This window comes from Mustela putorius, unplaced genomic scaffold (assembly GCF_011764305.1).
Source record: "Mustela putorius furo isolate JIRA1106 unplaced genomic scaffold, ASM1176430v1.1 tig00003869_pilon_pilon_pilon, whole genome shotgun sequence".
Classification (NCBI taxonomy): Eukaryota; Metazoa; Chordata; class Mammalia; order Carnivora; family Mustelidae; genus Mustela; species Mustela putorius.
The window spans coordinates 33305669-33317107 of NW_025422021.1; the positions used below are offsets into that span (position 1 = coordinate 33305669).

General features: G+C 55.8%; 1 protein-coding gene across 1 annotated transcript in view; it reads right to left on the bottom strand.

The window, feature by feature from the left end:
- RAMP1 (receptor activity modifying protein 1) overlaps positions 1–9891 on the bottom strand; it is a 43048-nt gene extending 33157 nt beyond the window's left edge. The window contains exon 1 of the mRNA XM_004743708.3: positions 9742–9891. Within this exon, the coding sequence (XP_004743765.1) occupies positions 9742–9793 (52 nt within the window). The 5' untranslated portion in view covers positions 9794–9891. The remainder of the gene's footprint in view (positions 1–9741) is intronic.
- Positions 9892–11439: the final 1548 nt, after the last annotated feature.

Consider the following 11439-nt stretch of genomic DNA (forward strand, 5'->3'; position numbering starts at 1 on the left):
ACAACAAACTGAAAAGATTAGAATTCTTGTGTGCCTGGTAAAAAGTCCTACTCAGCCCTCAAGGCCCCAGGAGCTATCACATCCTTGGGCCTGCCCAGCACACAGCCCTGCTCTGACCCCATCATAACTGCCAGCAAGAGCCTGTCCTGAGCCGCCGACCGCAGGACCCTGGGGCCTGCATCTCACCCGGACGTAGCGCCTGCCCCCCAGGCTCCTGGCAGTATGGGGCCTGACGGCACCAGAAGTGAAGGAGTGTGGGGAGGCGTCTCGATCCTGCCCTGTAACAACCCCCTTCACTTCTCAGGACTCTTCTGCCTTCTGGAAAGCCCCACGTGGGTCGGGCCTCACCCTTTCCTCAGCCAGGGTCTCCTGAGATGGTTTTCCCTTCTCTCCTCTGAGATACTCTTCCTCCTGTCTCTCCCAGTGCTCCGTGATACCATGTCATGGGCAGGCATCTTGGGACACCTATGTCTCTGTCTGGAGGCCCCATCTGTGTTCTTTTTGGAAGCAAGCTGGGTGTCAACAGATAAAATGTAGATCTGGCTCTAGGTTGGTCCCCCCCAGCTCTGGAGGACTCCCTGCTTCCCCTCCCACCACTGCCTGCCGGGGATGTCCGCCCTAGGGTGACAACCCACCTCACGTGGCCTGAGTCTGTCCTAAGCCCTCCACAGGCATTTGCTGACTCAGTCCTCGCAAGCATCTGGTCAGGACCACATTATTATTCTCTTATTTTACAGAGTGGGTCAGAGGGGCCCAGAGAGGTTCAGTGACCTGCCCAGACACACACAGCCCAGGAGTGGAGGAGCCAGTACGCAGCTCTTGGCACGCTCATCTCAGAACACACGGGAGAGACAGTGAGGGTGACTCCCTCAGAGCCAGAGACTGCAGCCCCGAGGCCTGTGGATGACTGACATCCACTGAGACCCCCGACGGGAGGCACCTTGGGGCCATTTTCCCCACGGGGGGTCGAGAGGGGTTTTGCTTCAGAGGTGGGAGGCCCATGCGACGGATGGCCATGTGGCCAGGCGACACCAAAGCCTGGCAGTATACAGCTTCCCCAGGAATGCGGGTGAAGAACACCCCCCACCCTCACAGGGAGGACCCCTCCTGCAGAGGAGCAGTAGAGCAAGGTCAAGTGGAGACCAGCCCAGGGCCCTCCGAGTCCTGTGGGTGTGGCCATGCAAACGCAAGCCCATCGTCCTCACCAAGACCACAGGCGTCCTGCAGGGGCGTGTGAAGCTGCCACAGGAGGGCAAAAGGTTTCTGTGATTTTATGAACTTGTTTTCACAGCTCACCAGTTGAAGAAGCTGATCTGGACTAGGTCTGATAATATGCTGGGCAGCGGCACAGGCCAAGATCCCTATGCGGGGGCTCACTGACGGGTCAGGACCAGGAGGCCCTGGACACGACTCTTTCAGAGGATTGGGTGCCCAGGCCCCCCGGCGCGGGGATGGGGGGGTTCCCGCTGGTCAGAGCAGCTGCTCCTGCCTCCCTCATGCCAGCTCTGGTTCTCCTGTGCCTGGCCCCGCGTGGCTGCTGTGCTCCCCTCTGAAGCACACCGACCCCCCTCCAGCAGTCTTTCTGCCCCTGAGACGCTCCCTATCCCCCGCAGGAGGAATTCCCGCTCCCGACCCCACTCAGAGCAGCCAATCAAGGGAAAGAGGAAGTTCCCTTGCAGGTCCATGGACCCTTTCATTTCCTGTTCAAACAGCAGCTCACGCCGGTGGAGCCTTCATCAGGCAGATTTGCCTGGGACCCTCCTGACACACCCCTGCCATGGCCTAAAGAACCTGTTCCCTCATTGGGGAGGGTATGTGCTTTGGTGAGTGCTGTGAAGTGTGTAAACCCGGTGATTCACAGACCTGTACCCCTGGGGATAAAAATATATGTTTATAAAATATAAAAAATTAAAAAAAAAAAAAAGAACCTGTTCCCCTCTGCCCCTCCCCTCCTTGAAGTGCCGCTCTGTTCTGTGCTGCACATGGGGCACCGTTCCCATGTCCCCCGAATCCATGAGAAAACGGGATGCTCGATCAAGCTAAAACGCTAAGTGACGCAGAACAATGTTCGGAGGGAGTGAGACACCACACTGGCATCCCCCACAAAGTCAGGTTCCACCTGCGAAGCACCGATGGGCACCTCAAACGTGTTGGGATGGCCACCGTCAGGACCCGGACAAGAACGAGCATCAAGGGAGGGTGCCGAGAGCCCCCGTGCGTTGCTGGTGGGAATGCAGTTGTGGCCAGAAACCGTGAACAGAGTGACCCTGTGACCCAGTCTGCAACAGGGACGTGCGCACCTGGGCCCTGCATGGCATTAGTCACAGCGGCCGGGAGTGCGAGCAACCTGACGGCCAGCAACACCTGAACGGAAGAATGAAATGGTCCAGCCTCGGATGGGAAGGACCACCATCACATGCTACATGGGGACGAATCTTGCAGTCACAAAGACACAGATCCTGCCGGGTTCTACTCACCTCAAGTACCTTTCGCAGCCACTTCACAGACAGAGAGTGGAAGGGTGGGAGTCGGGGCTGGAGGCACCAAGGTTCACCAGGGTGGGAGTCTGGTGGGAGTTACAGGCCGGGGAGATGGGAAAGTTCTGGAGATGATGGCCGTGGTGCATTTACAGCGATGTGAATGGCCTCCAGGCCCCAGACAGCAGGGAGGATACGTTTTATGTTATATCTATTTTAGCACAATTAAAAATACAACAGTGAAATGGAAGGAGAAAGGAGGGGGCTGTGGAGGACGTGGCCTGCCGGGCTGGGTGCAGGAGTACCCCATGGTCTTCACCGGCCCAGAGAGCACAGCCTCTCCACCAGGGAGCCCTCCCGGGTCCCCAGAGATTCCCCACAGCTCTTGGCCCCAGACAGCGCAGGGAGACTGCAGTCAACAGGGACACCTCGGTAACAGAGTTCACTGTGAAGACTGGAGGGGACACCCAAGACCTCCTGCTCTTCTTCTGGGCTTCTGGGCCATTTACAGAAGGAAAATCTTGTAAGGTCAAGAAGGAACCCTGATGCACACAGGGGTGGTCTGTGACCCACTCCCCAAGCTCAACACAATAGAAGCAGCGATCCCCGGGGAAAATCCAAAGAGCCTGAGCTGCTGGGATTTTAAAAAACTTGCTTCCGAATAATTCATATGGTAGAGAGGAAATTAAAACCACAAACACAGAAACTCTAGAAAATATTACTGATGGCCAAAGGACAGAAAATCCCAGGAGACAGCCCAGAGGCCAAGCAGAGGAGTGACAGGACTAATTTCATGGCTAAGCAGGAAGAACGAAAGCGAACACATCTGGCACCGAAGGAAAAAGATCTGGTTCTTTGGGGTGGGGCTTGAGGATGCCTAACAGAGCTACGCAGCCATCCTCTTGGACCAACGAACACAAAGTCACCTATCCATAGCGCTGGGCTGAAAAGGGTGAATGTCCATGAAGGACAGTTAGGACAATAAGATAATTATCTCTATAATTATGTTAGATAAAATGGACAAGTTCACAGAAAATGTGAAACAACCTTACCACTCTAAGAAATAGGAAACCCATGAAAGATGCCCGCCCCCCATTATCTTCACAGCCAGAAAGTGTCCCACCCAGACGCCTCTGCAGGTGGACACGAAGACCCCTCGGCTCCTGGGGGACCTCTCACTGGCACCGAGCGAACCGCCCCAACCCAGAACGGAGGTTCACGCGTGTCTTTGGGGACGAGAACCCAGGCCCTATCCTGGAATGCGCCGAAGGCTCCTGACTCCATGATCACAAGCACAACTCAAAATGAGCAGCGGTTCTCAGACTCCCAGGCCCCAGGAGACTCCATTTGTCCCAGAAACGCAGGGAGACTCCTGACTCAGACCTCTCCACCTATGTCCCTAGCCCACCTGTGTCCCCATGCCGCCAGTCGCCAAGGGGCTGCACATAGGCCACTGTTCAAGGATTCTTCCTTCCCATCATAAAAACAGACCTCGTGCATGGGAAGAAGGCTCATCCTCACTCCCTCCTCCCCTCCCACCTGGCAGAGACAGAATTAAGTAAGAAGCATCTGGTCCAAAGCAGAGAGAACGAAGGTTGGAGGCATGGCTGCCGTCAGCAGGGGGCAAAGGGAGGCAGCTGCTGTCACCCACCCCACCCACCCCAGCAGCAGGGTCTCCGGCCCAGTGGGAGCAGAAAACAAAATGAATGGTCCCAACTGGGAGGAGGTGACCAGAACAGCCTTCCTGAGATGAGCTATGGATCTGCTGCAGAAGTCAAGGTTGGGGGGCGGTGAGGGGTGGAGGGAGAATGAAAACAAAGCCAGAAGGCAGTATTGCTGGGACACAGAGTGGAGGAACACGTTCACGGACACAGCCAGCCACACCTCAAATGCACAAAACAGATCTTCTTCATACCCCAGCAGCGGCTGGGTAGAAATAAATTGTGGCAAGTAACCCATCTGTTGGTGTTTTTTTTCCAAGTGGGCTCCATGCCTGATGTGGAGCCCAACACAGGGCCTGAACTCACAACCCTGAGATCAACAGCTGAGCTGTGATCAAGAATTGGACGCTCGACCGACTGAGCCACTCAGGGTCCCCAAAGTCTTCCCTCTGTAGTGACTGCTAGGCCTCTGCAGGAGAAACGAGTTCCTGCCAGAGGGTAGAGGCACTGACTGCTGCTTGGTAACCAGGCGGTCCTGGTGTTAATCCCATCTGGCGGTAAATCAGGGCAACTGCTCTTCAAATGGCGACAGGTACTTTGCGGGTGCAGACGCATCGTCAGATGAACCAGAAGTCTGCATATTTAACACCAGGGCACACAGGGAAGCCTGAGGAGGATAGGTGCTCCGGCTGACCTTTGCACCCCTTCCAGGGAGAGCTAGCTGGTCACACCCACACAGCACCCCACCTCGGCCACCCTCCCCACCAGCCCATGGACATGGGCCCTGTCAAAGTGCCCTGTGGCACCCAGCAGCCCTGTCTCTATCCACCCATCGCCTTGGCTTCTGATCCCCAGCCTGCACCCCTTCTGCATCCCTTCTGTCTGTGGCTCTCACACCTTCCCGACTCTGAGGCTACCCCAGATGTGTCTCCTGGCCAGAGCTTTCGGCTGTGCCCTGGGCTCGCGTGGACACCTGCCTGCCCTTGTCCCCTGAGTGTCCAAGGGGACACCTAACCCAATGCGACTGCTGGGGTGCGGGCTGCCGGGTTTAGCAAACACAGGACGTCCAGTCCCGCGTGAGCGTCAGATAAACAAGTATGTAAGTACTGCCCACGACATATTTACACCAAAGCAATTTGTTGTTTATCCAACATTTGAATTCAACTGGGGACCACGTGCTTTCCTGGGGAGCCGGCTGTGGAGCTCCAGTTCCCTACCCTCCAACGCCTTCCTGCATCCCCGTGGCTCACCCCCACCCCCACAGTGCATCCCTCACCTTGGGGACTCTCTGGGGCCCCTCACTCCTGCTGTCTCAAGCCTCGCCCTCACCTCTATCCTACCAGCACTCCCTGGTCCCCTGCCTCCAACTGGAGGCAGTGCATGGCCCAGGGTTGCCCACTGCCCTGGGGTAAAATCTGAACATCTTACCTTAGCCCACAGGACTGACTGGGTCCTCCTTCAACACCAGCCTTGCTCTAAGCCCTCTTCTCTGCAAGCTTCAGCCATAAAGGCTTCCAGAAAATTCCAAGATTTGGGGCCTTTCCATAACCATCCTGGGGAACTGGAGTGCTCTTCCTAAACTGCTCGGGGGTCCATGGACATTCGTGCTGGGCGTTCTTGTGGGGCCGAGGGGTCGTCCCAGGCTGAAGAGGGCAGCCTCCAGCAGTGGGCTATTGACCAATGTCCCTGGTGTCCACCTACTAGAAACCCCTCCCAGTCATGACCTTACATGTCCCACTTGTGTGTAGGACAGATAGAAGTTTCCAGGAGAAATAGTTTAGTGCTTTCCCCCAAAGCTCCCTGATCTTTCCATCTACCCAGCCAGCAGCCATCTTTCCTCTCACAAACAGACCCACAGAGTCTTCTAGAAGAAATAAACACGCAAAGAGAAAGCCAGCCTTGGGTATTGGTGTTACCAGGTTTCTGCCTGAGCGATTCTGCTTCCTGGACCTCTTACCCCCTGACATAGGGTTTTGCTTTTATTTGTGTTGATAACTGGCCAGAGTATGTGACCCTATGGCAGAGTCATCAGTACCCAACTGCTTGGGTCAGCTGCTGCCTTTTGCCCTCCCGGGCATGTGTGGCTCAGGAGACTCCTTGCTGGTGACCCTCGTGGGCCTGGGGTGCAAAGCCCGGGAAAGCACGGGTGGGCGCTGGCCAGGTTCACTGTACCCCAGCTCCAGCTCCTGTGAGTGACCCAGTGGGAGGAGGGTCACCCATCCCAGGGATGGGGGGCAGGGATGGCCAGGGAAGGCTTCCTGAGGCTGGCAGTCCCCTTTGAGGAACAAAGGAAGCCAGACCTGGCTGTGGGGTTCAGACCAGGGGCGCCTGATACCCCGGACCCCGGCGGAGTCTGACCGGCATGCCTCTGGGGACCCCCTGCTCACAGCCCGGGCTTCCAGGGATGATGAGAGTCAGGTCCTTCCACGTCAAAGAAAATACTAAGATAAACCAATCTCAGGGGAAAAAAAAAATCTTCCATGGACAACAGTAACTTCATTATGTGAACGTGAACGAGGCCTTGTTTAGGTTGGGAGCCCTCCTGTTGCTGCCCTGTTGACATAACCCTCCTCGCTAAGAACAAGAGAGCTCTCCAGAAACAGGACTTGCCCGAGAGGTCACCCTGTCAGGGAGGGCGGGAAGACTGGTGAAGAGGCCACAGCAGCTTTGTCTCCCCCCGGTCCCGGGGGACGCCGTGGGCAGAGGCCGGCCAACACAGGGACTGGCGCAGGTGAAGCCACCACGGCCGCCTCTGCCTGCTGCCCCTCTCCCCTTCTCCCCACCCCTGCTCGCTCCTCTCAGCTCAGCACTGCCTCTCCGGACAGCTTCCCTGCATCCCACTGGACAAGAGGTCCTGGGGCAGGTTTCCAGGCCCCCAGGACTGCCTGCCACCCGCTGTCCTGTAAAGGTGGTGGGGGTCACAGGGTGGAGCTCCATCTGGCTCAAAGGTGTCTGGAGACCTCTGTCTCTGTCTTGTCCTGGTCGCCCCAACCCCGCCCGTGGCTCCCACGAGGGATGTGATGAGACAGGTTTTCCCTTGGCTCCAGCAAACAGACGGTTTAACCCCAGGGTTCCCTGCCCTCCCTCAGGCAAGCCTGTGCACAGGCCTGAGTTGGGGCCCACAGGGAGGACAGCTCACCTTGCCAGGGGGCACCCCCAGGAAGGGCAGGCTCCGCCCCCACTGGCAGGGGACACTGGCAGCCAAGCCTGGGGGTTCCATGCTTGGGGGTGCCGCGTTTTCAGTAGAATTCATACTACGACCTGGAATCTCTTCACACACTCTGCCAGACCCAAATTTCAACTAATGAGAAGCCATGAAACTGATTGATTCTGGGAGAAAAAAATCAGGAGGAACAGAGCAGCTCTTTGCTGGAAGGGTCCCACCTAACACATTTCCTTGGAGAATTGCTCACGACCACTTCCAATGTGGACATAAGTGCCACTCAACAGCTCTGGCCTGGGACTGGCTGGACCTGTACTGATGGGCAAGCGCCTATGGAAGGGACACAAAAATTCAGAAACTTCTCCCTGCGGTTAAATGCACAGGGAACAGTAAACAAACACACAGGACGTAATTGACAAATAAGAATCCTTCAGCTTTAGATTCCAGGGTGAGAACTGCCTCCAGATTCAAACCAGCACGACGATCTGATCACATATGCTGCATTTCCTGCGACACCCCAGCCCATCCCAGTTATACTTGTGCCGATACGGAGTCCCTTATTTCAACAAATACAACCGCCTTGCAAGAATGTCCTCATTCTTGCACGTGCCTGTGCAGCCGGCACACCCGGCTCCCAGGACAGCGTCAGCCAGCGCTCCTGAGCAGAGGTGTGCGCCAGACAGAATTGACAACGGACCCGGCCATCACAGAATAACCCTGGGTGTTCTGCAAACGTCCTTCTTTGCTGATGGATGAAAACATTTCAGTGGCCATATATGAAATTTGTAAGATGTACGTGGTACTGTCAGGGTCTTCTGTAAACATAAGAGTATGCACAAAGCACAGGTTTACAATAGCTTGATTGTAAGACTGTTACAGAGAAGTTCTTGAGCCAATGGACCAGCACATAAAAAAAAAAAAAAGAAGAAAGAAAGAAAGAAAGAAATTCCACATTGCTATTTTGGGAAGCTAAGTCTGCATCGCCAAGGAGATCTGGCTTCTGCTACAACTCGGGAAGAAAACAGTGTGTGCTCCATGATTCTACTAATTACCGCTGGGCTCTGATGACATGAATTTACTGATAACCTCACAGAGTTGTGTTTATTTGGAAAAATAAAGCTATAACATTAGCCAGAGCGCTCAGACTAATGTTAAGATTATGGGACTCTGGACTTCCACCATTACGTGTGTTATTTTCACAGTAAACAAGGGAGGTCTTTATAGGCACTCCTGCCTGAGTTTTTATTTACACAGTCTTTAGAAGGTGCAGTTTCTGGAATCCAGTAACAAGCATTTCTTTAGTCAGTTATGTTAAAAAAAAAAAAAAAAAGTGACACAACCCAGCTTCCTGCTCTGTTAGCAGAAAAATGTTCATTTCTTAGGAGATTAAAACAGTAAATTCCATGTCAAGCCAAAGGGATCTTAACACAAAAGGAGAGAATACTACTGCAAGATTTTGCTTTACAGGTAACTTCAGCCAAAAGAGTTTAAGGGGCAAGATCAGTCTTCTGATCACACTTCAGGCTGGTGGGGGCTAAGGGTTTTATGCAGAGGGACTCCTTGGCTCCTGGCCACCAAAGGGTTGCTTGGTGGTCCTAAGCCCCGCTCCTCCAGGTGCCCTGGGCCATCTCTCCTGAGGAGCCACACGCCCCCAGCTGCCACCCCGCTAGGAAGCCAGCACAGCCCTCAGCCCTCCACCAGTACCAGCACTTGGGGCACCTGTGCAGGTGTTCCTGACCCACATCACCTGTTCCAGGGAAAGCCCACAAGTACCAGTGGCAGTTGGATTCTGCCATTTAAGTGCCCTATTTTTTTTTTTTTTTTTAAAGTAACTGCATACAGGAGATGAATCAGTGGCTAAAAGAGTTTAGAAAGTCTTCTTAGCTTTGCCTCAGGAAAGCCGTGAGGATAATTTCAGGGTAAATTATGCTAAGTCTGGTGCACGGTCCTGTTGCCCCTGGGTTTCAGTTATAAACTCTCTGAAAACAGAAAGCAGAGTATATTCTGTCTCCTCACCAAGAGTCCCTCTTTGAACTTCTTTTAGCCAGAAGGCCAAGTTCACAAACAAACAACAACAAAAAAAAACTGTGGAAACGAGGGCGAAGGCTAGTCTCACGTTTGCAAAGGGCATCCTAGGGAGGTTTGTTTGCAAGTCAGCCACTGCGGCACATGGCAGTCGTCTTCTCAGCTTTGATTTCTGGACCCGTGGGCCGAAAATCCGAGTCCCGGTGGTACGGCTGCGGGGTGACTCCAACGCCACGCGAGAGCCCCAGGACGCCTGCACCCGCGGCGGCCGCGGCGCGGGGCCGGGAGCACAGGTGCGGGGCAGCGCGTTCCCGGACGTGCGCGGGAAAGATGCCCGTGTCTCCGCGCACTCCCGCGCCCCCCCGGGTCCCCCTTCCGAGACCCTTCTCCCCCGAGGGACCCGAGCCCTACTCACCTAGGAGCAGCCAGAGGCCGCGCCGTGGGAGGCCAAGCAGGCTTCGGGCCATGGCGCGCCTCCGAGCCGGGTCGCCCGCAAGCACTGAGCCCGCCGCGGCGCCGGGGGCGGGAGCGGGCGCGGAGGGAAGCGGCGGCGCGCGCCTGGCCCTGCCCACAGCGGCTCCGCGGTGGGGTGGGGGCGGCGGGCAGGTCGCCGGGACCGGGCGGGGCGGCACCTGCAGGCCGGACGCGCGAGACGAGGCGACCCCACAACGAGCAGCGCGCGCGGCGAGGAGCGATCTCGGGGTCGCCGGTACCCTTCCTGGGGGACGCGCGCTCGGGCTTCGAGTGGTGGGGCTAGGGAGAGTCTGCGCCGCGACCGCTGCCGGGGTTGCTTCCGAAATGTTTGCCTAAAGGCGAGTGTTTAAGTTAGGTAGGATCTCCTAGACCGGGCATGGCAGTCTCAACAGGGGCACCAAGCTCTTCCTCTCGCTTCTGCCCCCGGGGGGTCTGCTTTGCGGAAAGGCCAAGACTACATCTCTCTTCCCCAAGGTGCCGGCACTGGGGCACCCGCGGGGACAAAACCAGCCCCGGGAACCTGGGGAGACTCCTACTAATCAGAAGAGGGCACACAATGAGGAACTAGAATAAATTCAGGATAAGCAATGGCGTGGGCGCAGGGGAGGAGGGTAATGTCAGGGATACCCAAAGGCCCTGGAAGTCCTGGTAGGACTGAAAGGTGCCCCCGTGGATTGCTGCCTAGGATGGCTGACGAGAGACAGAGGAGGCTGGAGAACCTGCCCCCGGAGCTCACCAGACTCCCAACTCCAGCAGAAAGAGGACAGCATTAGTCTTGCCTTGGAAGGCGGTCACTCTGGGCTTTTGCGGGCCTGGAGAACTCACAGGGGGAGGGGACGAGAAGCCTGGGCATACTTCTTATAGAATGATCAGAGAAGGGCTCCTAGGGATGCATAGGAGAGCCCAGGGGAAGGAGGTTTCCCGGTGCAGAGGCATGAGTGAGAGACATAAGAAAGCTCTCCTGGTGGCTGGATCTCACCAGAGGTTCCTTCCTGTAACATCCTATTCCAAGGAAAACTCTGAGAAATTAACTTATGCTCACCCAAGGCGGGAGCGGGGGAATCCCTACTTGGAGGGCAATGGCCACACTGGCTCCATGCACTTAGCACAGTGGCTGGCCCAGGTCCGCAGTGAAGGACTGGCTCCTAGCTAAATGAAAGGGAGCAGAGCCACCTGCTGTTTGCTCAGAGAACAGGAGGCAGCTGATGGTGGATGGTGGTCATTTTCTTCTGAATACAGGCTGGGAGGCGCTCAGGGCCAGCATGCCTACAACCGGGGACCGCAAATGGTCCTAGGAGTGAGGGGTCCGCATCAGATGGCGGGGCAGGGCACACGCTCTCTTGACTTAATTAGCCCCTCTTCCTGAACCTTAAGAAAGTACACCTTACTGGGCGGCCTGTCTTCCCCCACTTTACTCATTTAGTAGACAATAGAGCCCCTACTGTGAGCAAGACTGTGCTAGGTAAACATTGCAGGTCCTGCCCTCGGGTTTGTAATCTAATGGGCAAATTAAAACTCTCGATAACAACCCAAAAGCCAAGATACAGGAACTGAACATACGGGATGCAGGACACCAGGCCCCAGTGTAGTGCAGGGAATTTTGAGGGCTGGCCGGCGGGAGTGCAGGAGAGGGACTGCA